The following is a 24,871-nucleotide window of genomic DNA, read 5'->3' on the forward strand; positions in this document are numbered from 1 at the left end:
CTCAGATTTGCTGAGTCTGATTATTTACCGTAATTATTAACAATAATTCTATATATACCCCAGAATCATGAAAGCAGTTCCACTCCCAGAGTACGAAGAAGCAGCAAAGAGCCAGTCCTTGCTGCACGGAGGCCACCAGCTAAAGCAGCTGCGAGATTTGGTGGCTGCCACCGGCATAGCCCGGCAGCCAGGATGGGCCAGGGGGCTTGTGAAGAAGCGCTTGCGCAGTGCCAGTGTCGGTGGACAATGGCCACGGAGCCACCACTGGCCCCTTCGGCACGGCCTCGCTGGAGATGGGGTGGGAGGATGGTGATCCCCTCTTCGGCATGTGGCTGCTCAGATCTTCTGCACATAGTTCCCAGGAAAAAGCCCCTCCTTGCCATGCAGCCGGCCTTTCCACCAGCCGGAGATATCTGGGAAAGGGGGAAAAAGAAGACCTTGGTGAGGCACGGTGCTGCCGTGGGGCACGGTGGGGAGGAGCGGGGCAGGGCAGGGGCCCAGCGGCACCTTCCAGCAGGATGTCGATGACATCTCCAACGTTGAAGCTGAGCTCGTCCACGTCCTGCCCAATGTACTGGTAGAGCGCCCGGCAGCGCGGCATCGTCACCTTGGGTTGCGGCTTGGGACGCCCGGCCGGGGGCGGGCGCTGGCTCAGGCTGCGCTGGCGCTGCATGCTGCGGGCACGGGGGAAACGTGTCCACAGCGGGGACAGCGGGGAGCAGGATGTGCTGCACCCTCCGTCCATTCTGCTGTGCCTCACCAAAGGGGTGCTCTGTGCCTGCAGCCCGGGTGGGTCACAGAATCGTAGAATCATTTTGGTTGGAAAAGCCCCTCAAGCTTATCGAGTCCAACCATAAGCCAGCCCTGGCACTGCCCCATGTCCTGAGAACCTCATGTCCGTCTGTCCAGCCCTCCAGGGATGGTGACTCCAGCACTGCCCTGGGCAGCCTGTTCCAATGCCCCACAGCCCTTTGGGGAAGAAATGATCCCAAATTTTCAACCTCAACCTCCCTGGTGCAACTTGAGGCCGTTTCCTCTGCTCCTGGTGCTTGTTCCTGGGGAGCAGAGCCCGACCCCCCTGGCTCCAAGCTCCTTTCAGGCAGTTCAGAGATCAGAAGGTCTCCCCTCAGCTCCTGTTCTCCAGCTGAACCCCCCCAGTGCCTGAACTGGGAGAACTGGGGTGTGCTAAAGCCTGGGAGATGCTGGTCAGGTTGCCCAGAGCTGGTGGGGCTGTTGTTGGGTTGGGCAGCTGAGCTGCTCAGAGGGGAAAGAGCATCTCCTGGGGCTGATGGTGGTGGGAAGGCAGGATGGGGCTGGGGGAGATGTCAGTACAGGACCTACCCAGCCACCCCCTGGTCAGGCACATTGAGGAAATCCATGTTCTGCTCAGACGGGGGTCTCGTCTTGGGCTGGCGGCCGGTGTTTCGAGGGGGCAGAGCTGCAGCTGGTGGCCCTCGCACCTGCTTCTGGGGCGCCGTGTAGGTGTCGCGCTGGGCCCGGCCATTGCCACATGGGAACTGGGGTGCCCCATTCCTGCAGGTGCCTGGAAGACCCTCACACACCAGGGATGGTGCATTACAGGGGGCCCAGGCTCAGCTTGCACCCCCCTGGGAGTGCAGCACTGGCTGGATCCAGGCTGGGGTCCCCCCTTCCCTGGACCCCCCCTTGGCACTGCTCTTCTCACCTCTGGGTGCTGGTGGGACATTTCGGGAGGGTGCTGGACGCCTGCTGCCACCTCTGCTCTGCGTTGCTCCTTTCCTCGTGGGCTCTGGGGGGGATGTGAGCCCCCAGTTAAGTGAAGGTCCTCAGCACTGAGCTCCCCTTTTTCCCAAAACATCCCGTTCTGCCCCATCACCCGAGCAGAACAGGGTCCCTCCTGGGTGAAACGCAAACCCCGCAGGGCTGGGGGACACGCTGGCTCACCCCAATGTCCCCAGGCCTCCTGCTGTGTCCTGTGGCCCCAGTGCTCCTGTCCCCCCCACTGCCACCCCCAGGCATCCTGGCACTCACTGGCATTCCTGGGGAGCCCGTCCCCGATGCTGACCGTAAGGGTTTTGCCTCCGGCTTTGAGGACGGCCACGTCGCTCTGTCCTCTGACGAAGGTGACATTGCGGGTGCCGCCACCGCCCCAGCCCTCCTTCTTCACCCGAAACTGTAGTCTGAGGAGAGAGGGGTTGTGAGGCCCCAGGGACAGGACCCTGTCCTGCTTTGCCACATCTCCCGTTCTCTGTCCTTACGTGTCCTTGAAGGAGAGGCACAACTTGGTGTGGGTGAGCTCCTCATAGCGTTTGCACAACAGGCTGATCAGCTCCGTCTTGAAGATGGACTCCAAAAAACTGTCGGCATTGCTCTCATGGAGGATGAAGAAATCGTCCTGCCTGGTGCTGGGGAAGCAACCCCGGCATGGGGGTGTCAATGGGGGACAAGGCTGGTGCCAACCAGTGCCAGGGCAGAGCTGCGATACCCTGGGGGAGCCAGGTCCACCCCAAGCAAATTTGGAGGGCGATTGAGCTGGAAAATTCCGTGGCATCCAAAGCTCCATCTGTGGGGAGCCCCCTCCCCATGGCTCGGTGCCCGGGTGCCTTTGCGGGTGAGGGGCTGGGGGCAGTGGGGGACGGAGATGCCGGTGGAACTGGTTGGTGAAGCCTGTGCTAAGGGACGCACCTCAGCGAGATGCCGCTCACCGCCTGCAGCTCCACCTTCTTCTTGAGCACCTCCTTGATCTGCCCCTTCTCAGGACCTTTCTTCACCTTCTCCCGCCCGATCAAGTAGAAGCACTTGGGGGTGAGGATGAAGTCCCGCTTGATGGGCTTAGAAATGGGGGAAACAGGGGTGTGGGGGTGTCTGCAGGGGGGCACAAGCCCCCTACACACACATCCCACCCAAGGGCAGCCACCATTACCCACAGCCTGGCCTGTCCCAAGCCCTGAATGGGCATCGTACCTTAAACCTCCGGTCATACTTAGTGATGGAGTCGGCGAAGTCGATCCGCTCCCGCTTGGCCAGGAACTGGCGCAGCTCCGGCCGCTCCTCCATGCCCAGGTAATCGCCCACGAAATTCCTGTTGATGCTGTTCCTCCTCCGCTCTTTGAAGTTGTAGAGGATGTTGGAGGCTGTGTGGGAACCCAAAGAGATGCTGATTGGACAGGGCTCTGCACCAGTGGCCCTGGTCCCTCCTGCCCTCCCAAACCAACCGCGGGATCCATGGGGACTGTGGCAGCAAGAAGCGGGGCTCGTTTTATGCCACAGGAGGAATCTGAGCCGCTCGAGCTTGATTGGCTTTGAAACACATTAATTGCCCTCAAAAAAACTCGTGCTGTAGGAGGGATGGACCCAGCTGCTGTGTTTTTCCCATTGATTTTTCACTGGGAGGGTGAGAAAATGCCAGTGATGGGGCCAGGCGGTGACCACCAGCCTTTTCGATCCCTCTGCAAATGCTGACTCCCAGCTGCTCCTCTCCATCTCCGTGCAGGCAATTAAATGAGGAGTGAGAGAGCAAGAGGTTCCAGTTTCTGTCCTACAGCCCCTCCCAGGGCTGGAAATAGGAGCAAGAAATCCGCACCCTCCTTTGAGATGTAGGAAATGACCCTGGGCAGCTCACTGTACTGCCCTCACTCTCCTTGTTAGTGTCACAATTCGGAGCTGGCTGCTGCTCTGCTGCGGCTCTAGCAGTAGGGCTGTCCCCAGTGAAGGGCACGCTAAAAGAGGTGTCTGGGTGCTGGTGTCCCCATCTTTACCCTCCTCTCGCATCTGCTCATATTTCCGGATGGCAACGTGCCGGCGCCAGGCCTTCTGGATCACCCGGGCAAAGCCGTCGAATTTCCGCTCCCGCATCTCTTCAAGGAGGAAAAGCTGTGGGGGTACACGGGGTGATGAGCCAGGGGCCCCCCAGCCCCTGTGCTGCATCACTTATCATATAGAATCACAGATGGTTTGTGTTGAAGGGCCCTTCCCAGCTCCCCCAGTGCCCCCCCTGCCATGAGCAGGGACATCTTCACCAGCTCAGGTTGCTCAGAGCCCCGTCCAGCCTGGCCTGGGATGTCTCCAGGGATGGTTCATCTACCCCCTCTCTGGCCAACCTGGGCCAGGCTCTCACCACCCTCAGGGCCAACAATTCCTTCCTCGTGTCCGGCCTGAATCTCCCTCCTTTAGTTTAAAACCATCATCCCTTGTCCTGTCACAACAGGCCCTGCTTAAAAGTCTGTCCCCATCTTTCCTATTGGCCACTTTTAAGTCCAAAAATAAGGTCTCCCTGGAGATTCTCTTCTCCAGCTGAACACCCCATCTCTCTCATCCTGTCTTCCCAGCAGAGCTGTTCCAGCCTCGGCTCATTCCTGTGGCTCCTCTGGTCCCTCTCCAGCAGGTCCATGTGTGTTCTGTGCTGAGCAGCCTGAGCTGGACCAGCACTGCAGGGGGTCTCACTACAGTGATGCCCAGTGTGTGCAGCACCCCCGGGGATGGTGGGTTGTGGGATGAGGGGCAGAGCTTTGTCACCTACCGATTCGGGGTTCTTGACAAACACCTTGCTCCGACCCATCTGGTACTGGTCCGGGTCCATGTTGACGGAGCGCAGCAAGTGCTGCACCCCTTGCCGCTCATCCCCGCGCCAGGACGGCCACGTCTCAGGGGTGAGGATAGCATAGCTGCCAGGAGGGGGGACGTGAGTCATGACCACGCTGCCGGGACCCCCAAACCCCCATCCCGGTGGTCTCTCACCGTTGCAGGAATTTGTGGAAGTGTCGGCGGTAGGCGAAACCTGCCCGGCGCACTCGGATGTTCTCCTTCAGCCCCAGGTACTCGACTTGGTGCTTCACCCTGCGGAGCCGGGAGGGACACAGCAGGGGATGGCAGGTGGGTGGGGGACATGCTCAGTGCCTTTGGCCACAGAGGGACCAGCCCAGAGGTGCAGCTTTTGGATGAAAACTGGTCTTGGCCGCATCCCCATCCCTGGGTCCTGCTCCCTGGGCTCCTTCGTCTCCCCAGTACATCACGAGGCGCCTCTGTTACCTGCTCTCCTCCCAGTCCCGGGGTTTCTTGGTCTCGTTGGGCTTGATGCAGCGGATGTAGTGTGGTGTACACTTCATTAGCGTGTTCACCAGGTCATTAGCCTGTTTCTGTTGCAAGGATCGACCTCTGTAGCGTTAAAGGCATTGGTGGGAGCCCATCACCCTGTTACTGCCTCAGAGGCAGCTGCTGTCCCACAGACTCCGGGACGTACCTTGATTTTGGAGCCTGCAGTGGTCGGTCGTCCCTTTTTGTCAGAATCAAGTTTTTCTGGGAAAAGCATCCGGATGAAACCGCTGAAAAGCAGGTGACAGTCCCTGGGTGAGAGCTGCCAGGCTCCCCAAGCTCAGCGGGTGCTGAGCTGGAACCAGCTCCAGCTCTGCTTGCTGCTGCTGGGAAATCCTGCACTGTCCCCCTGGACTGGCCCCAGGCCGAGCAGATGGGTGCTGGTGAGCACTCCACTTCCCAGCCCTGCACCCCTGGGTGCTGCTGCCCTCAATGGGGGATGCTGCTGGTACCCGTGGGGTGATGCGGGATGCTCAGCACCCCGAGCTGTGGCTCCAGCAGAGGCAGGACCAGCAAAGCTTTATGTTCTGGATGCTGAGGATGCTGCCTCTGCCCCAGCCCTTTTGGGGTGGCCCCCAGGACCGTAGTGCTGCCAGGACTCACTATTCGCTGCTCTGCATGAGCTCGATCAAGTCGGTGAAGAGCACATCCCGGTTGCGCTCACAGAAGCCGTTCACATCATAGGAGACCTGGGGGCAGGAATCATAGAATCAAAGAATCATTTTAGTTGGAAAAGACTCTTAAGATAATAGAGTCCAACCGTTCCCCCAGCCCTGTCCCTGCCCCATGTCCTGAGAACCTCATCTCCGTCTGTTCAGCCCTCCAGGGATGGTGACTCCAGCACTGCCCTGGGCAGCCTGTTCCAATGCCCCACAGCCCTTTGGGGAAGAAATTGTTCCCAATATTCAATCTAAGCCTCCTGTTCTCCAAGTGAACCCCCCCAGATCCCTCAGCCGCTCCCATCACACTTGGTGCTCCAGCCCCTTCCTCAGCTCCGTTCCCTTCTCTCAACTCGCTCCAGCACCTCAAGGGCTTTATTGGCATAGGGGGCCAAAAACTGGCCCCAGGATTTGAGATTTGGCCTCCCCAGTGCCCAGCACAGGGACAGTCACCGCCCTGGGCCTGCTGGCCACACTATTCTTCATACAAGCCGGAATACCAGTGGCCTCTTGGCCACCTGGGCGCACACTGGCTCACGTTCAGCTCAGCGCCGTGGTGTGCAGGATCTGGGTGTGGGGTGCTGTACCTTGCCTGCATAGTGGTGGATGACGAAGCCCGAGCTCCATCTGTTGAAGTGCTCGTGGGTGCCCACGGCTGCCTGCAGCTTCTGCAGCAGGGTCTGGTCCGCCCCCTCGCCGGTGGCGTGCATGGTGGCACAGACGTCGTCCAGGACACTCATGATCCCAGGGGGGCTCTGGGGGAGGGACAGTGATGCTGTGTGTGTTCAAAGGTTCAATCCTGCACCTCGCTGTGCTCAAGTGTCCTGCACTGGTCAAAGTTGCTTCATGCTGAACCACAGCTTAGGATGCAGAGCTGCTGCTCTCCCAGGGATGCTCCCTGGTAGGACCAACTGATGCCACCTGTCCCCAGAAGCACCCAGCCCATCCAACACCCCCCTCCCTGGGTGTCTTGGCTCCCCGAGTGAGCACCCCAGGGGAGAGGACCCCACTCACCAGCTTGTTCTCTATCAGGTCACACACCACCTTATTATTGAAGTACTGGATCTGGGTCCACTTGATCCCCTCCTGCACATATTCCTCCTGGGGAAGCACAGGGAGATCAGGGGGAGACACCCCACAGCCACCCTTCTCCAGCACAGCACTGGGACCAGCTGGTGGTGTGGTGCAGGAACTGGGGTGCTGGTGCAGTCCCCCCATAACCCAGTCACCCCTGTACCTGCTCTGCCTTCAGGGTCAGCTCTATGAAGATCTGCTGCAGCTTCTCATTCACAAAGTTAATGCAGAATTGCTCAAAGCCATTTTTCTGCAAAAGAGCAGAAGATGAAAAGAGTAGATGGGGCTAAATCAGGTGAAGATGCCCCTGCTCATGGCAGAGTTTGGATTGGATGAACTTGAAAGCTTGCTTCCAACCCAAACCATTCTGTGATTCTATACCTGGAATATTTCAAAGCCATAGATGTCCAGCACCCCGATGCTGTACTCCTCATATGGCTTCTGCATTGCCCGGTTGATAGACTGCAGGGAGAGATGGGACGAGCCCCCTTCACTGGGGTGTCTGGTGATGGGGCCAGGAGCGGATGGTGAGCATCCCCTCCATGACATGGCCATGCTCAGTCCATCCCCTGGGACCACGCACCTCCACGAGGAAGTCGAAGACACGGGCATAGAGCCCCTTGGCCAGGGCGTCCCGTGTGTAAGCCGCCTGCTCCACGTTGAGGGTGACGGTGATGGACTCGGAGCGGCCGCCCCACTTGCTGTCCATTTTCCTGCTGGTGACCTTCTCGTTGAGGCGGTCCTGGTCGATGCCCAGCAGGTAGGCAGGGAAGGCCAGGGCTGGGTGAAAGGGGGGGCTGTCAGGGCTCCCTGCTCCCTCTACACCCCTGTCATGCTGCCCACAGCCACTGCCGGACATCCCAGTCCTGTCCCACTGCAAAGGACAGCAGTGGTGCAGCTGGGGATGTGGTCCTTTCCTCTGCTAAATCACAGCAAGCGACTCCTGACATCTGTCCCCTTGCTAATTCCCTTGCTTCTCCCAAGTAACAAGCGCCAGGACCAGAGGAAATGGCCTGAAGTTGCACCAGGGGAGGTTGAGGTTGGACCTGGGGAACAATTTCCTCCCCAAAGGGCTGTGGGGCATTGGAACAGGCTGCCCAGGGCAGTGCTGGAGTCACCATCCCTGGAGGGCCGGACAGACGGACATGAGGTTCTCAGGACATGGGGCAGTGCCAGGGCTGGGTTATGGTTGGATGGGATGATCTCGAGTGTCTCTTCCAACCAAAATGATTCTGTGATTCTAATTAAGCTCTGGTTGTGCCATTTGCTTGCTGCCCCGGTTTCCCGATGTCTAATATGGGGAAGATGCCAATGCTGCCTCTCTCCTCTGCCAGGGGATTCGCGTTATGGGGAGTCTGCAATTCATTGCCAAATGTCTCTGTGGGTGTCTCCACTTGTCCCCCTTGCAGCAGGGGGAGCTGGATACTCACAGTCAGCATTTTCCACCCGAGCATAGTTGCCTTCCTCCCGAAAGCTGATGTTGCCCAGGTGTAGGATCCCCCCCACGATCTGCAGCACCAGCTGCTGGTCCTCGCCCCGGATGCCGATGACCTGCATGGCGTTCTGGGGGCACGGGGACCCCATCAGCCCCTGCCCAGTCTCCCTTTTATACTCTCCCTTTGGCGACTCCCACTCTAGGGCACTCACCATGGTCTCATGGAAGTCGCTGCGGTCATCTGTGCCCTCCACCTGGTATGTGTCTGACTGGTTCAGGTAGTAGTAATAATCTGGGCTCATGATCCCCAAGTTCTGCCGCTGCTCTTGGGACGCCCCTTCGATGAGCTGGGACAGAAACAGGGGCTGCAGTCACCCAGCCCCTGCAGCAGCCCGGCTGGCTCTGTGTCCCCCCCATACCTGGTAGTAGATGTGGAAATTCCTCTCGCACTCGTTCTGGCTCACCACCCGTGACTTCTCCAGCAGAAAGTTGGAGATCTTCCCGCCATCGGGCTCGCCGCCCCGGCTGAACTGGATCTCAAAATACTTGCCCTGCCCCGGCACAGTGGCCACTCAGCTGCAGCTGGGGGACCCCTTGCCCCCCCACATTCTCTCCCTTTATGCCACCACACCAGGAGCTTTGCTGGGATGGATCCCAGCTGCAACATCGACCCTCTGCACCTGCCCCAGTGACTTACGAAGCGGCTGGAGTTGTTGTTGCGGACGGTTTTGGCGTTCCCGAAGGCTTCCAGCAGTGGGTTGGACTGCAGGATGATGTCCTTCACGTGCTGGGGGCAGAGGAGGGGAAGGAGCTGAGCAGGGGGTGCACACACCTGCACCCCACTGCAGCAGCTCTGCCTTCAGGCTGGGGACAAACCAGGGGCTTTGTGTGTTCCCAGCCCTGGAGCCACCATCAGATGAGGGAGCGGTTGGGTTGGGAGGCAAAGCGATGCATGATGGCAGCATGGGAAGCAGCTGTACCTGCACTTTCTCGCCACCCCCGGACACTTTGGAGATGTAGCCCATGATGTATTTGGCTGCCACTGTTTTCCCGGCCCCGCTTTCTCCGCTGTACAAATGTTAAAGCAGAGTTGTGAGACAGCGCCTGTCCCTGAGTGCACCGGAGTGGGATGCTGGATTAGAGCCAGGGGGTGACAGTGGGTGATGGGGGTTGTGGCCACACTCCTGCTGTGCACCCTGAGTGTGTGACAGTGCTAATGCTGGGGATAGGGCTGCCCCGGTGCTCTGGGGATGCTCTGGGACAGAACAATGAGGGTGGTGAGAGCCTGGCCCAGGTTGGCCAGAGAGGTGGTGGATGAACCATCCCTGGAGACATCCCAGGCCAGGCTGGACGGGGCTCTGAGCAACCTGAGCTGGTGAAGATGTCCCTGCTCATGGCTGGGGTGGCACAAGGTGATCTCTAGGGTCCCTTCCAACCCAAACTATTCTGTGATTCTATGATAAGTGGGGCTGGAGCAAGGCTGGGTGAGAAGCTGCTCTGGGAGCTGTTGTATTTCTTGTTGCTGAATTTTGGAGGGGAAGAGGGAGATTTAGGAGCCTTGAGGGGAAGTCTCTGCCCTTGCCCCACATCCTGACCATTTCCCTTGCAACACTCAGCCGGAAAAGACGTGTTACACAAGGCTCAGGCCCTGCTGTGGACATCCCGGTCGCAGCCCCGCCTGGTGCTCATGGCCTAGGACACCACGATCCCTTCATGGACTCCCAAGTTCTGGGTTCCCCGGGACCCACCACTGGGCTTCAGCCACCTCTTGCCACTGTGTTTAGCTGGGATGACCCCAGGGTGTGGGGACAAAGGGTGACCGGTGTCAGGGGATCCCCAGCTGCACCCACATACCCCCTACCTGATGATGACGCACTGGTTCTCCCCATCGATCAGCATGTTGCGGTACATGTTATCGGTCAGGGCGTAGATATGGGGGGGATTTTCATACTGAGCCTAAACAGGGAACAAGAACAACAGTGCTGAGCACAGAGCAGCCATCAGCAATCAACCCTGAACCTCCCCCCCAAATCCCCTCAACCCTGCCCACACATTGCACAAGGCAGTGGCACCCGGCAGGGATGGGGAATTAATCTCTTGCCACAAACACGAGGTAATCAGCAGCGCGTCAGATGGTTTTCTTCAACTCTCCCCTCCTCCTCGGGAAGCTCCTTGTGGCAGAGCTGCTCGCTTGGCCTGAATTTTCCCATGTTTGGGTTGCTTTGGTGTGTTTTTATAAGCAGAATTTCCCAGGAATGTGGATTTGCTCCCAACTCTCATTACTGACTCTCCATCAATATGTTTGGGAAGCACTGACTTCTGCAGCACCCAAAGGGAGGATGAGGACACTCATGGGACACCCTCCAGGTGTTTTGTACCAAATTAAACCCAGTAAACCCCTGGCCAACCCCCCAAATGTCACACAGCATCCTCACCGCCCCCTGGTACAGCTCAATCTCCCGGTCGGTGAAGTACGGCATCTGCTTGAAGGGGTTGACGGAGATGAGCACCGGCCCGATGTAGGTCTGAGCAGCAGGTTAAGGTCCGTGTGTCCTTTCCCATGTCCTGCTGTCCCTTCCTGCCCCGACTGTTGGTTTGGGAGGTGATGCCAGCAGCAACAACGGCAAGAATGTGTTGTGGGGGTCCCTGCCTCTGCCTGGAAGCTGCACCAGGGATATCGTGAGGGTTTCCAGCTCGGGTGCAGACAGTGCTGCTGCTGTGAGTTGTCCCCTGGGTGTCCCCCGCAGCGTGACCAGTGCAGGGCACAGCAGGAGCATCCCTGCAGCTCCCCGGCTTTGTGCTGCCTTAATCTGGCTGCAGATCAGCTCCAAAAGCATAATTTCCAGCATCCCGCAGCCTTCCAGTGTTTGCCCTCCACTCAGCTGCTCACACTCTATCCGCAGTTCCATCTCCATTGTACAAGCAGGGAAACTGAGGCACGGAGAGGGGGGAACTGCTGGCTCCCGCCTTCCTCAGCGCCCCCTGCAGCCTCCCCAGGTCACCCAGGATGGAAAAGTGGGGAGTTGTGCCTGGAAATGCTGCAGCGGCAGATGGGGATGAGCCCCCAATGCCCTGGGAGAAGCCGGAGGTTGGGGCCAGAGCGGGGTCCGTGGGGTGACCCCAAGTGCTCCGTGTCCTGCTCTTGGCCCACCTGGCAGCAGGGGAGGGGGAAGAGCAGACAGAGGGCAGGAAGAGAGGGGCTTTTCTGGGAAATGCAGAAGCGTGGGGTGTTGAGTCATGGCCAGACAGACTCTGCACGCAGCAGCACAAAAGACATAGAAAAAGGAAGAGGCCGTGTGGGGTATTTCTTTCCTCAAAAAAAAAAGCCAACCCCTAAACACATTTAAAGCCCCACGGCTGCCGAAAGAGCGGGGAGGATGGCTGCGTCACCGCCAGCCTGGGACAGAGCATCGCCTTGTAAGGACAGAGCCGCATCTTCATGGAAACCGCAGCCGCTCGCAGCGGCACTGAGACAGCCCCGGTTTGACCTGTGCCCTGGCAAAGCCTTGGAGCAAAGCCCTGCCGCTGCCTGTCCTCGTCCTGCTGCCCCGGGAAGGATACAAAGATGTAATCATCCATAAAACGCTTCTTGAGGTTCTCCACAATGGCCTCCTCGGAGATCTTGGAGAGCAGGACCATGTCGTCCACCCCACTCTGCTTGACATTGTGGCTCTGCCAGTGGAAGCGTTCCTTGCTGCCCTGCGGGGAGAGGGTCACAGCCACTGCCCCGGGGGCACAAGCCTGGATCCAGACCCAGCCACCCCCCAAACTGCTGGTAGAATCACAGAACAGTTTGTGTTGAAGAGCCCTTCCCAGCTCCCCCGGTGCCCCCCCTGCAGGGACATCTTCACCAGCTCAGGTTGCTCAGAGCCCCGTCCAGCCTGGCCTGGGGTGTCTCCAGGGATGGTTCATCCACCACCTCTCTGGCCAACCTGGGCCAGGCTCTCACCACCCTCAGGGACAACAATTCCTTCGTCATGACCAGCCCTGTCATTATAACTGGCTCCCAACCCAGCTGTGGCTTCATACTTGCACCTTCAGGTGGTGCAAAGATGAGTGTTTTGGCCACACTGGGAATTTGCAAAGCTCCAAATCTCAGCTCAGCTGCACCCAGACTTGTCCCATCTCTCTGGCCGGATCCTGCCTCCCTGCAGATCTGGCACCCAAGAGAGAAGCATAGGGCCTGCAGGTGTCTTTACAACATCACTCCTGCTCCTTCTGGAGGTAATGAAGGGCTAACGAAGCAATTACTGCACAGGCTTTGCTGGTGAGTCAAAGGGGCAGCGAAAATAACTCAAGTGAAGGCCAAAAATTGCAGCTGGTGGGGACGTCTCCTTTGCACTGGGGCAGGGGTGTGACTGTGTCCCTGTCACCCCTTCCAACCTGCCCAGAGAGACACCAGCACCCACTTTCCAGCTGCCCACCAGCTCTGTCCTCAGGGGCCATGGGGCAGCAGGAAAACTGGGCTGTGATTTAAGCCCTTGTGGTCCTAAAACCAACCCTGGGTGAGGGGTAAGATTTCATTGTGTGAAACAGAAAACTGCTCAAAGCCCCCTTGTCATCGATGCTGCAGAGGAAACACAGCCGTGGTGCCCCTGTGTCCCCGGCGTGGTGCCGGGAGGGGACACCCCACCTGGACCTGCCCACGGGTTTTCTGTGCCCGTCCCACCGGTTCTGCTTTCACCCCAGCGCTCCCGGCACCGATTTCACTTCTCCTCCCCCCTGTCGCCCCCAGCCTCTTACTCTTTCCATTTCCCTTTTCTTCTCTTCCCCTTTTGCTTCATTTTCCTGCTGGCTCTCAAGATTTCAGGCCTCCAGACCTCGCTGCTTTCGCGCTCCCTCATCTGCCCCTGATTTTCATGGGCTGCCCGCGCCCCCCAGCACCCACCCTCGGATGCTCCGCACAACCCGGCACCATCGCGATGGGGACAGAGGGACCATTGTGGAGGGGTTGGGCAGCATCGCGCTGCTCTGCCCAGCTGGGCTGCTGGGCTTTGCAACCCAAAAAATGATCCATTTCCCTCCCAAGTGCGACTCAAGCCCACAGAGTTGGCAGAGGGGCTTTTCAGTTTGTTGTCCCACAGCCTTCCCTTGGGACACAGAGACCTGGGTCAGCTCAGGGGGCCCAAGGGGGCCGGGGCTGCTCGTGCAGCCTGAAACTGCACCGGGAGCTTTTGCTCTTCCTCCCATTCATTGCTTATGGGCTCTTTTCTTGCCCTTCCCCTCTTCTTCCTCCCCTCCATCCTAACAAGCCCCTGGAAAGGACACCTGGGAAAGCACAGACGGGCTCAGTCTCTCACTCCAGGTCACTCTGCTGTCACACAGGGACTGGCAGTGACCCCGGGAGCCTCCCAGCTCCAACCCAACCTGGCCACAACCTCCTGCTTCACATGGAGCGGGTCAGGGGTCCCACACTTTGGTTTCCCGTCCCCTAACTCCATTGCCCCCCGGCACAGCCACCCTGGGCTCGCGTGGCTGGTTCTGGCACCAAATTAAGGCAAATATGAGCGTTTCCTGTATTGTAAGCTTGTCACTTTTGAGCTGACACCTGAAGTTTCTCCTGCAGTCACACTCAGAGCTGTCAGCGGTGTGTGCCTTTGTGACACCTCCTCTTCCTCCAGGCGCAGGGTCGGTGCTTTCCTGGCCAGGGCACCTGGTGCAGCACAGCAGCAGGGAAAGCACCAGCTCGTTTTAAATGAAAGGTTTGTCCCTGATATCCGCAGGGCCGTGGTTGTTTCCACTGGGGTTCTGGGAACACCAAGTCTGCCTCCTCAGAGGTGGTGCAGGGGGTTTGCAGGGTCAGGACTCGCTAAGCTGGGAAAAGCCTCGTGGGGAGGATGAAGAGGAGTGATGCTCCTCGAATCCATGACGTGGCCAGCGAGCCCTTGAGGGGCAGCGGTGGCACAAACTGGGTTTGCTTTCTGAGGTTTGGGCAGCGGTGGCACAAACTGGGTTTGCTTTCTGAGGTTTGGGCAGCGGTTCCTCAGTTCCTTCCTCTGTCCCAGGCCAAAGTGTCCCCAGGGAAGGGGACTAATGGGTGGCTTGGACCAAGTGTCTACATGAGGCCATTTCATCCTCGGGCCAAGAAGGGAGCAGCTTTTGGCAGCCCTTGGCCTGGGCTCGCAGGTGCTATTTGCAGCCAGTTTGCACAAGGGACTTTGCTCTGCTGGTGTCCCCATGCACGATCCCATCAGGATCCCCAGCTGCGGGATGGGGACCATCCCCGCTGCCCGTCCCTCGGCTTGCGGATGCACACAGGATGGCTGAGGCAGGGAGGGAGCGGCCCTGTGGCAGTGATCACAACACATCATCTGTTTTTCTTCAAAGCTCTGGTGTGAGCACCAAAAACCCCTGTGAGCGGAGAGCAGACGCAGCCCAAGGTGGCACCTTTCGCCTCGAGATAGGGCAAGCCCAGAGGAGCCAACACCTTAAAACCACAGGAAGCCTCAAGAAGAGCAGCACAGGGTGTTGCATCGCTGTCACCCCCTGGCTCCCAGGACTGGCAGCATCTGGGGATGGGGCATTTCCACAGCATTTTGGGGAGGGGTCTGGCCCAGAGCTGGGAGCTCATGGCTGCGCAGCTCCCCGGCCCATCATGAAGCCACAAAACATCGTTGTGTCTCTTGTGGTGGTGGGGAGGGGACAGTGTCTTGCAGAAGACAGCATCTGAGCAGCCACTTGGAGGTGACAACCGCAACTGAGGGTTGGAGAAGGCTCTGTATCAGCCTGGCTACCGTCCCCTTCCTGGCCAGGCGGAAATGTCTGGGGACAGTGTCACCCCCCAAATGCAGAGGGAGCAGAGCCGTGGGCTGCAGGACGTGGCTGTGGCCAGGCTGTGCAGACTCTTCATGCCTGAGCATCTGCCTCGTTTTGAGAGCTCTTCTCTTCCTCTTCTGCCTCCAGACCAACCTGCAGCTCTGACTGCTGCACTGTGTTCTGTCTATGGCCCCCCTGTTCCCTGCATGTGCCCTGGGTGTGAGGTCTGACCTTGGGCACCAACATCCAGAAGGTCCCTCCCAGCTTAGAGCCAGCCTGGGGGGGTACAGCTGCCCCCAGCAGCACCCTGCACCATGCTCTGCCTGCATCCTGCACCCTGCACCATGCTCTGCCTGCACCCTGCACCATGCTCTGCCTGCATCCTGCACCCTGCACCATGCTCTGCCCACACCTTGCACCATGCATCATGCTCTGCCTGCACCATGAGTACTGAAACCAGAAGCGCCGGTGGGAAGCTGGGCCAAGAGGAACACAAGGCTTCTCTCTCCTGCGAGTACCGCACTGGTGACAGCAAAATCAAAGCCGCTTTGTGTCGGCCCATCTTCACCATCTGGTGCCCTCGGTCCTGCTCGGGTCAGTGCTCCCGGGGGCACCAACCCTGCACCCAGCACCCAGCACCCATCCCTGGCTGCTCCCCACCGCTGCCTCAGCCCCAGCTCCGCTCCCTGTCCCCAGCCCCAGGCAGCACCGTCCCCTCTCCAGTGGGGACACTGGGGGGCTCCTGGCGCCTCCCAGAAAGCAGCAAAGGACCACGATGGGCACAGGAGAGGACAGGGCTGACCCAGCCCCGAGGGGGCAGGAGGAGAGGGTGACACCCCCAGGGTGCCAGAGGGGGCTGGCGCGGGGGGAGCCCAGCGAGGGACCCCGTGCACTCACCATGGTGTCCCTGCGTCCCTCCCGCGCACAGGGCACACGGGGCTCCTGTCAGCGAGGGCTCGTGGCCATCCCGAGGCACCTTGTGTTTCTGACTATAAATTGCAACTGATTTTTTTTCTTTCCTCCTCCCACTTCCTCATTTTGTGCCAAACTGGGGGTGGGGATTATGAGGGTGGTTCTGTGCTGCGGAGGGGCCTTGGCGTGGCCCCGCCCAGGGTGACCCCACCTTTGCGGCACAGGGTGTCACGGAGCTGGGGGAGCAGGGGATGCTGGGCAGAGACTGCAGGGATGCCCAGAAACTCCATGAAACATTCCCCCTGCCCCCAGGTGACACTTTGACGTGACCCCCTCCAGGAGCAGCCAGTCAGCGCTGGGGCTGCTCTGCTTTAAGGTGGTTTCAGGAGCAAGATGCTCTTGGTTGCCGTGGTGTCCCCACCGTGACTGCAGAGCCAGAGCTCCTGCAAACCCTGTGCACGTGGACCCATCTTCATCCCACAGATGGATTGTGTTGAAGGGACCTTCCTCATGCCCCCAGTGCCACCCCTGCCGTGAGCAGGGACATCTCCACCAGCCCAGCTCCTGCACAGCCCACCCCAGCGCTGCGCTCCCCCTCCCCGTCCTGGTGACACGTGGGACAGTGACCGGGATGAGGGGTGACCATCCAGCCCCCTCGCCCTGGCAGGACACCTTGGGGATCAGAGAGGGTGGGAGGCCCAGAGGTAAGGGAAAGGTGTGACACCACGTGGGGACAGCACGTGGCTGCTTTACACACAGACATCCCAGAAACACTTTTCTTTTTACTATATACCAGCCTTTGCATTGCAGAGCAGAGGGTGCTGGAAGGAGCACCCAGCCTTCCACCAGGGTCAGGGCTGGAGGAGACAGGATATTGCCAACCAGTGGGGCCTGATCTGGAATTTATGGCAAATTCTAGAAGTTATGGCACATTCTGGAAATGCCAGGCTTGGGACTGCCCACCAGCAGGCTGGAAGGGAAGAAAACTGGTCATGTCAGAGCTGGTGGCTGCTTCAGCTTCTGTTGACCAGAGCAGCTGTTCCTCCCCAAAGCAGGTGTGAGGTGATGGGACTGTGGTGAGTGGGACCCCCCATGGTGGGACTGGGCAGGGGCTCAGAACTCCTCAGCCATGGGCAACTTGCTCTTCTCTCTGTCAGGCCAAGCACCCGACAGCCACAGGCACCAATGTGCCATCACAATGTCCTCTCGATGTCACAAACCACCTCCTCACTGCCCATTGTCCCCCCACCCCATAAGAAGGCAGGTGGCCCTGGCCACCATGCCAGTGTTCGCATCTGCAGCACTGGCAGTCGGAGCAGGACGGAACAGGGAAGCCTCAGCAGCGATCGCTGTCTTCTGCGGCCCAACAAAGCTGCCCCATGGAGTCTCAGGGCAACTACAAGAGATGCCAAACCTTAGAAGACCTGTGGAAACTCTTCAGTTTTCAATTAAAAACCACAGAGGATGGCACAGAGCCCATGGCAGTCACACCTCTGGAGGAGCACGAAGAAGCCATGGAGGTGGAACCACTTCCAACACAGCTCATCGCGTACCGCAGCGCTGAGCCCAGGCTGTGCTTGAAGAAGGGGGCCCGTCGCGCTGGGAGGGTCTGGCCCCATCCAAGGCTCTATTGGCCAAGCTCCTCAGCAGTGGTCAGGTACGATGCTGCAGGCGGGAAGCCAAGGTTGTAGTGCAGCCAGCAATCCATCCATCCATCCATCCATCCATCTCCCTTCAAATGTGGTGGAGCTTCAAGTCCTCGTTGGACTCTTCCCACCCTGCACTGCCTGGCTGCCCCCCAGATATTCACGGGGTGTCTCCCCCGCCCTTTGCAGCGCACAGGCAGACGGGCAGCGCCGGGAGGTCACACTACAGAAACCATCCTCGGTGAGCACACACCCTGTGCTGGGCACGCGTCTCATCAGCAGAGTTTGCAGAAGACAAAGGATCAGAGCGTTCCTGAGAGCTCTCCTCCTCCAATAAACCTGTTCTAGCCTTGGCCTTAGAATCACAGAATGTCCTGAGTTGGAAAGGACCTGCAAGGATCATCGAGTCCAACTCCTGTCTGTGCATAAGACAACCCCAAAATTCACTCTATGTGTGAGGGCTACAAAACCATGACTACGGGAATGATAAACTTCCAGCCAATCTGAAATTGTGCAGGAAAGCATCAGTGCTGTTTCAGTTCACAGCAGTTCTTCAAACCAACCCCCTCCTAAAATCCCGAACCAGCCTTACCGATACGGGGTCTGTGTGTCCTGGGGGTCTGCCAAGGAAAAGCCGCTTCCTATGTGTTGTGCAGCAGCTCTGGGTGGATCTGTACATCTCCAACCTGCTCCGGTCACTGTGGCTGCAGGAAAAACCCTCCCCTGCTGCCCAGACCCCTTGCAGCACCAGCACCAGGAGCATCGCTGCCCAAACCCCCTGCAGCACCAGCACCAGGAGCATCGCTGCCCAAACCCCCTGCAGCACCAGCACCCGGAGCATCGCTGCCCAAACCCCCTGCAGCACCAGCACCAGGAGCATCGCTGCCCAAACCCCCTGCAGCACCAGCACCAGGAGCATCGCTGCCCAAACCCCCTGCAGCACCAGCACCAGGAGCATCGCTGCCCAAACCCCCTGCAGCACCAGCACCAGGAGCATCGCTGCCCAAACCCCCTGCAGCACCAGCACCAGGAGCATCGCTGCCCAAACCCCCTGCAGCACCAGCACCAGGAGCATCGCTGCCCAAACCCCCTGCAGCACCAGCACCAGGAGCATCGCTGCCCAAACCCCCTGCAGCACCAGCACCAGGAGCATTGCGGTGCAGGGCCGCCTGGTTGAGAAACAAGACTGGGAGCAGAAGCTGTGCCCAGGATCGTAGCTACTCCTTTATTATAAATCATGCCGTTACGTCGCTCCTCCTCAGAGTTAGTATGTTAAACATTTTTCATTATATATATATCTATATAAAAAGGTGAAAACACCCCCCCTCCCTTCACCAAAATGTCAAAAAGGAGCATGGCACCAGGAAGGAAAACAAATGAAGGGCCCCGCTCGACAGCCAAATGGGATTTGCTGAGCACCAGAGAAGCTGTGATCGGCTGAGGAGCGGGGAAAACATCCAGATGGTCGAGGAACACAAGGGCTGGCAGGGCAGAGGGGTTTGCTCTGGGGAAAGAGGGCTGTCCACCTTCTGACCTGACCCCACAGGGGGGAGAACACGGCTTTGGACACCACTTCCCATCTTTGTGATGCAGAAAGGCCTGAAAATCATCATCACCATAACAATACTGATAACAAAAAGCACATGCTTTGTAGACTGGATATTCAGTGGCCTGCGGAGAAAACGTGCGTTGGCCAGGAGGTGACCTGGAGGAATTTCAAGCCTGTTCTTTCCCCCTGCTGGAGGTTTCCTGAGGGCAGAGGAGCGGGTGGCACTGGGACCGGCACCGAGCCCACAGCGGCACGTGACGAGGCTGCCTTCGGAGGCAAAGCACCTTTCGGAGGCAAAAGCACCTTTGAAAGTAAAGCACCTTTGGAGGCAAAGCACCTTTGGAGGCAAAGCAGCCGCGGAGGCCGAGGCGTTCACTGGGGGTGGCCCTGCCAGGACCAGGCAGATGGGGCCCAAGTCACAGCTCGGCAGTGGGGACACTGTGACCGAGACAGTTCTCGTCCTGCATCCTCCTTTGCTCTGCTCCCTGCAGCCCAACATGTCTTGACGCCCATTAACTGACTGCAAACATGAGCATGGCTCAGCCCTGACCTTGGCTCATGCTTCAACATGTTTCTGGAATAAAAAATGGTCATAATAGTGACAAGGCCTTTAAGGAAAAATAGGGGGAAAATCCCAAATCAAAGTAGGTTGTTAAGAGAGTGTAAATAACCCCCTCTCCCAGTTAAACTGGTGTCACCGCTCTGCTCACTGAGTGACCTGCTCTCTGTCCCTGGCTGCACGTCCCAAGGTGACGGGATGCAAACCAAGGAAAGAAAAATTCCCATTCCAGCCCCACACCCCACAGCAGTTCATCTTCATCCATTGCCCAGAAGCCACAAGCCACACTTGTCACCCGCGGCACCTCAAACCTCCTCCCCGTCTCCCCTGGGGTCCTCAAGGGAATGGCAGCAGCTCCCGGTGTGTTCAGCCTCCCCGGGGACACCCCACACGGACCACGGTGCCCTGGGGACACGGGTGCACAAGGGGACGAGGCAGGAGCGGGACGAGCGGTGCCGCTTCGGTGGCTGTCGGCGCCTGCAGGACCTGGGTCCGCTACTAATAAATAACAACGTCAGAATTTCAAGTAATGTCCCTGCTGCCGCGCTCTGCCCAGCTTCTCCCTCTCCATCGGCCGGCTCCTGTCGCACTGGGCCGTGGCGGTGTCTGCAGCGGCTGGCAGTGGTTTAACTGGGAACCTGCATTGTGAAGCTCGGGGCGAAGGGTGCATGGCTTTGGGGGACGGGTTTGGGTGACGCCGGCTCCCACGGGAAGCGCGACCAGTGTCTGTGTTGGACCCAGGGGAGGTTCCCTGGGCGGAGAGGGAGAGCCCGGCTCGGCAGCCCTCTCTCCCTCCGGCGGAGCTTTTGCCTTCCAGTTTTCCCACGGGGGTCACGCTGTGTCCCTAGTGCCCCTGGCATGTTTTACAGCACATCTGTCGGAAGTAGGTCCGGCTGCAGAACTTGAACTTCAGGACGAGCGGGCAGTAGGCCACCTTGTTCACATCCTTGCACTCTGGATGGGCAACAGAAGGAAGCAGAGTTACAGCTGCCCTGGGGGCAAGGAGTCCCAAGGGGACCTTTAACCAGCCCTCTGCAAGCTCCTTGTGCACCCCGATGGCCTGGGGCTGTGTGCCAGGAAGCAGCAAGAATCACAGAATGGTTTGGGTTGGAAGCTCCCCATACCCCTCACCTTCAGGGTTATCTGTGGGTCCCGATTCACACTTGGTCTCGCACTGCTGCATGCTGGGGGGCTGCAGGGACTCCATGCAGTCGCTGGACGGCTGCCCGGTGTGAGCCAGGCACTGGACGGACCTTCTTTGCTGGCCGAGGCCACATTGTGCAGAACACTGGGGGAAACAGCACAGCAGGGAGCTGCAGTGGCCGCCACGGCTTTCATAATGTGGGGGGAGAGGCCAAGGCCGGGTCTAAGGAGGTGCAAAGGGTGCTGGATGCCACCGTCCCTTCCCTCACCCGCAGGGGGCCCCGGCTGGGTGCTATGGCCCCACTTCCCAAAAAGTTGCTTCAAACCTCCAGGACTCAATGATGGTCTTTCCATCCAGCCCTAAATCACCGGCCCTTCCCAGGCCTCCTGCACCTCAGAGTCACTCAGCAGCAGGGACAACTGTCAGTGTCACCCCACTGGTGGGGCTGTGGGCAGCTGGCCCAGTGCTCCCACTGCGCTGCTCCCCATCCCGCACCGTCCTGCTGCCCCACACATCAGGTTCTGCTGGCAGGTAAAAGCCTCATGTGCACCAGGATTTGAGGGGCCGGAGTAGCAGAGTCTTCTCCTTCAATAACCCCATGGAAAGGATTGTCCATACCTCTCCCCACTCGCCGGTCACCCAGCGTGGTGGGGGGCAGCGCCGCAGGTTGCACCTCATACTGGTCGGGGGTTTGGAGCCTTCGTAGCACTGGGAGGTGGGCAGCGTTGCACTGTGGTCACCGCTCTTGCAGAGGACGATGCGGTGGCGGAAACCTGGCCCACAGCTTGGGGTGCACTGCAGGGAGAGGACAGGGTGTACTGCACAGAACAGGGAGAAGCAGCACTGGTGCTGCTATGGGTGCTCCCACCTTATAGAATCACAGATGGTTTGGGTTAGAGGGACCTTCCCAGCTCCCCCGGTGCCACTCCTGCCATGAGCAGGGACATCTTCACCAGCTCAGGTTGCTCAGAGCGCCGTCCAGCCTGGCCTGGGGTGTCTCCAGGGATGGTTCATCTACCCCCTCTCTGGCCAACCTGGGCCAGGCTCTCACCACCCTCAGGGCCAACAATTCCTTCCTCACATCCAGCCTGAATCTCCCTCCTTTAGTTTAAAACCATCACCCCTTGTTCTATTGCAACAGGCCCAGCTCAAAAGTCTGTCCCCATCTTTCTGATCGGCCCTTTTTAAGTCCAGAAAGGCCACAATAAGGTCTCCCCAGGGCCTTGCTTGTCTCTGAGCTTCAAGACCATTTCCCATGTTCCGCTCTCCACGGTCAGCAGCCACCAGCGATGCTCTGGCCTAGTGAGTGACGCTGTTCTAAGGACCAGTGCCAACAGAGAGGTGAGGGTGACGTTACGCACTTACCTCAGACCAGTCCAGGGCGACCCACTCCGGAGGGCACGTCTGGTTATTGCAAGGCTCAAGCATCTTTGGCCGTGGATGGGTGCAAGAAGCATCATCCAAAGTCTTCTCCTCAGTGGCAGAGATCTTACGCTTGCAGAAGACGCTGCGTGTGCGGACACCTTCGTTGCAGCTTCGGCTGCAGTCAGACCAGTTCCCAATCACCCAGCTGCAGACAGGTAAAACGGCAAAGCTTGCAAGGGGCACTGTTGTCCACACTTGTCCCCAGATGCCTGTACACAGCTCTAGTCCTACGCTGGCCACAGCCTCCCAGGCAGCTCTGATTGAACCACAGAGCTCCTCCACATCTCCCTTTTCTCTTCAAGAGAGGGGCAAGCACCAGCCAGGGAAGGACTGGGACAATATTTGAGGGACCAGACAGGGATGGCTCCTTTCTGCAAGCAGCAGAGCAGTGCAGGGAGGTCACTCATTGGCATCATTGGCCAACACACCATGAGCTTGGCACGCCTTTCACCGAGCAAGGGCACGGTGCGGCCTCATGCACGGAGCACTGTGGAACAGGGAGATTGCTGCTGCTGCATCGCCACTGCTCTTCCCCACAGCGACACACTTGGGCTGTGCAGCTTGTGTGCTGTACTCTGCTCGTGACGGGGGACAGAGGAAAACACTGTCCCTCCTCCCCAGTAGAGCTGCTCCAGGTGGGCAGTGTCACCCCTGGGGACTGCAGCAGGGGACGCTGACTTGGGAATGGCAGAAAAGGGTGAATTTCACCCTCCTCCACACTGGCTTTTCCACCCACAGTCCCTTGATCTGCTCCAAGGCATGGTACTCACGCGGGGGGGCACGGCTCGGTATTGCACGGCCTCTGCCGCTCTGGCATTTTGGTTTCAGGGCTACAGAAAAGGTTGGAGACAGTTGAGCCATCGGAAAGTTTCTTGCACACCACAGATTGGATCTGGCTGCCTGCCGAGAAGAAGAGGCGAGGGGGGAAGAAGAGGAGGAGTCACAGGGGTGCAGAAATGTGTCCCCCACACCAACACAGGGTCAAAGCTCACCCCCTGCACATAGCACTGAGCATTTGGTCCATGGGCTGTAGTGCCAGGAATACTGGTTGGACGCATCCCTGCCGATGGGTGCGTTGAACTTGTACCGGATCCCCTGTAGCTCTGTCCGCACAAGCACCTGTGGAGAAAGGCACCACCAAGATGTCAGTGCCACCCAAGCCCCGCAGGGTTGTGACCATCCAGTTGGCATCCTACGATCTCTTTGTGCTCTCTGAAGTCCAGGGCAGCTGAAAGCTCCCCACCTTCCCTTTCCAGTCCCTTCCAGCATTGACGTGGCAGCCACCAGTGATGACAGTGGTGCAGCCATGAAGGGGACAAGTGCTCCTATGCACTTAAAAAATGAATCATGCCAAAGCCTGGCAGGTTAGGGTGTGAGACCTGAGAATTTATCCCTGAGAATTTACCTCTGATATCTGTGCAAGGACAGGGTCTGAGGAACTCAATTCCCATGTAGTCACGACAAGGTGTCTTTAGGCCAGACCAGGTGAGGGTATGAAGGAACTGTGTTACCAACCATGACAAAGAGGGTGATGTTGGTGGGTCCCAAAGCCTCCAAGGATTCAGGCTCGTCTGGGGATCTCCTGTAGTGGAAAGTGGTGCCTGCGATGTCGAAGCGCCGCGGGGGGTCGATGGAGAGCTTCCCGTTGATGTAATAGTTGCCGCTCTCCCCTTTCAGCGCTGCGAGGAGAGGGGAGCAAGCGTTAGCAGAAAGGCTGAATGCATCCAGCTCTGGCCGGGCGCTTCGCATCGACCAGGCTCAGAGCTCTGGGTAAACGTCATCAGCCTCACTTTATAGGGGTGAAATAGACAGGAAATAAAGTAGGTGCCTGGGTGAGGTCATGCAGGAAGTCAGTAGCAGAGACGGGACTAATGCACTCATCATCTTGTCTCAGCCTGCCTGTCACTGCGCTGTGGAAGGCCAGTGCTGCGGGGAGCTCAGCCAGCTGCCCGGGTGGTGCTGGGGACACCTGGCAGTGTGATGAGCTATGGCCATAAAGCCAGGCTCAAGTGCACCTGTGCAAACTGGGTCTTGGCTGCTGGGGCTGCTGGAGGAGGCTGGTCCCCGGCAGCCTGGCTGTGGTTGCCCGAGCGAGTCACTAGAGGGGGATCTGCTCGTTCGCTCCTGCTTGCATTCCCACGCTCTCCCTCCCTGAGCTCCGCCACCAACACCGCGCTGGCACCCAGAGCTGCACTGAGGATGCTTTGTACTGCTGAGGATGGAGGATGCTCCCTCCCCTCCCATTGAGACAGATCCTGGAGTGCAAGGGACTGGTGGCAGCAGTCGATAAAGATTGGGCTGTGCCTCCAGCGTACAGAAATCCAGTCTGGACGGACACAAGGAGTCCCCAGTATCCCTGGGCTGGGCAGGGGGTACATCAGCATTCCCGAACCCAGGAGAGCCCCATTGTGACCTCCCACTGGTGCCAGCCAGGAGTGAGCACCCCTGACCGCCCCCCCACTGCTGCCCATCGCTTGGAGGACAGAAAGAGAAGACAAGGGGAAAGAAAAAATCCTGTTGTAAAAACCAGCCATAGTCTGGCTGGAAAATTAAACCCAAGGAAAATGTGAGCAGGTCTATTTTAATCCCCAGCCCAACATGCTGGCGGAGGGGGGAATGCCAAGGAGGCGCGGACAGTGCCA

The 24,871-nt window shown here is 58.7% G+C and overlaps 2 protein-coding genes across 8 annotated transcripts in view; both read right to left on the bottom strand.

The window, feature by feature from the left end:
* Positions 1-6: 6 nt before the first annotated feature.
* On the bottom strand, positions 7-18,705 carry MYO1F (myosin IF). Of its 3 annotated transcripts, none has more exons than XR_010468246.1 (28): positions 18,145-18,705; positions 11,800-11,937; positions 10,674-10,763; positions 10,100-10,194; positions 9,219-9,306; positions 8,936-9,025; positions 8,658-8,789; positions 8,451-8,585; positions 8,234-8,366; positions 7,387-7,583; positions 7,185-7,265; positions 6,967-7,053; positions 6,744-6,830; positions 6,317-6,484; positions 5,674-5,759; positions 5,219-5,300; positions 5,008-5,114; positions 4,717-4,815; positions 4,499-4,643; positions 3,738-3,852; positions 2,944-3,113; positions 2,665-2,810; positions 2,238-2,384; positions 2,045-2,159; positions 1,685-1,768; positions 1,342-1,543; positions 508-674; positions 7-413 (listed from the first exon to the last, which is right to left on the bottom strand). XR_010468246.1 is itself a non-coding variant. In XM_065042251.1 (28 exons), the coding sequence occupies exons 1-28, from the start codon at positions 18,703-18,705 to the stop codon at positions 337-339; spliced, it is 3,858 nt and encodes a 1,285-aa protein (XP_064898323.1). In that variant the 3' UTR covers positions 7-336. The 3 variants fall into 3 exon arrangements, 2 of the variants coding, with proteins under 2 accessions (XP_064898323.1, XP_064898324.1); XM_065042251.1 differs by having other exon boundaries at positions 2,011-2,159; XM_065042252.1 differs by lacking the exon at positions 18,145-18,705 and adding an exon at positions 15,892-16,042 and having other exon boundaries at positions 2,011-2,159.
* Positions 18,706-18,752: 47 nt separating this feature from the next.
* ADAMTS10 (ADAM metallopeptidase with thrombospondin type 1 motif 10) overlaps positions 18,753-24,871 on the bottom strand; it is a 62,752-nt gene continuing 56,633 nt past the window's right edge. For all 5 annotated transcript variants that reach the window (XM_065042253.1, XM_021281343.2, XM_021281338.2 and 2 more), the window contains 7 exons: positions 23,745-23,908; positions 23,222-23,348; positions 23,000-23,129; positions 22,170-22,374; positions 21,423-21,599; positions 20,792-20,948; positions 18,753-20,614 (listed from right to left, as the gene is read on the bottom strand). In XM_065042253.1, coding sequence (XP_064898325.1) covers positions 20,505-20,614; positions 20,792-20,948; positions 21,423-21,599; positions 22,170-22,374; positions 23,000-23,129; positions 23,222-23,348; positions 23,745-23,908 — 1,070 coding nt within the window. In that variant the 3' untranslated portion in view covers positions 18,753-20,504. The remainder of the gene's footprint in view (positions 20,615-20,791; positions 20,949-21,422; positions 21,600-22,169; positions 22,375-22,999; positions 23,130-23,221; positions 23,349-23,744; positions 23,909-24,871) is intronic.

This window comes from Columba livia, chromosome 27 (assembly GCF_036013475.1).
Source record: "Columba livia isolate bColLiv1 breed racing homer chromosome 27, bColLiv1.pat.W.v2, whole genome shotgun sequence".
Taxonomy (NCBI): Eukaryota; Metazoa; Chordata; class Aves; order Columbiformes; family Columbidae; genus Columba; species Columba livia.

Bases quoted from the DNA above. Each gene is read 5' to 3' on its own strand.
- MYO1F (XM_065042251.1), bottom strand. From the start codon at position 18,705: ATGCTCCTGGTGCTGGTGCTGCAGGGGGTTTGGGCAGCGATGCTCCTG. The intron at 9,026-9,218 runs GTACAGCTGCTT...CTCTGCCCCCAG, and splicing joins GGGGTGGCGAGAAAGTGCAG to CACGTGAAGGACATCATCCT. The intron at 8,586-8,657 runs GTATGGGGGGGA...TTTCTGTCCCAG, and splicing joins ATTTCCACATCTACTACCAG to CTCATCGAAGGGGCGTCCCA.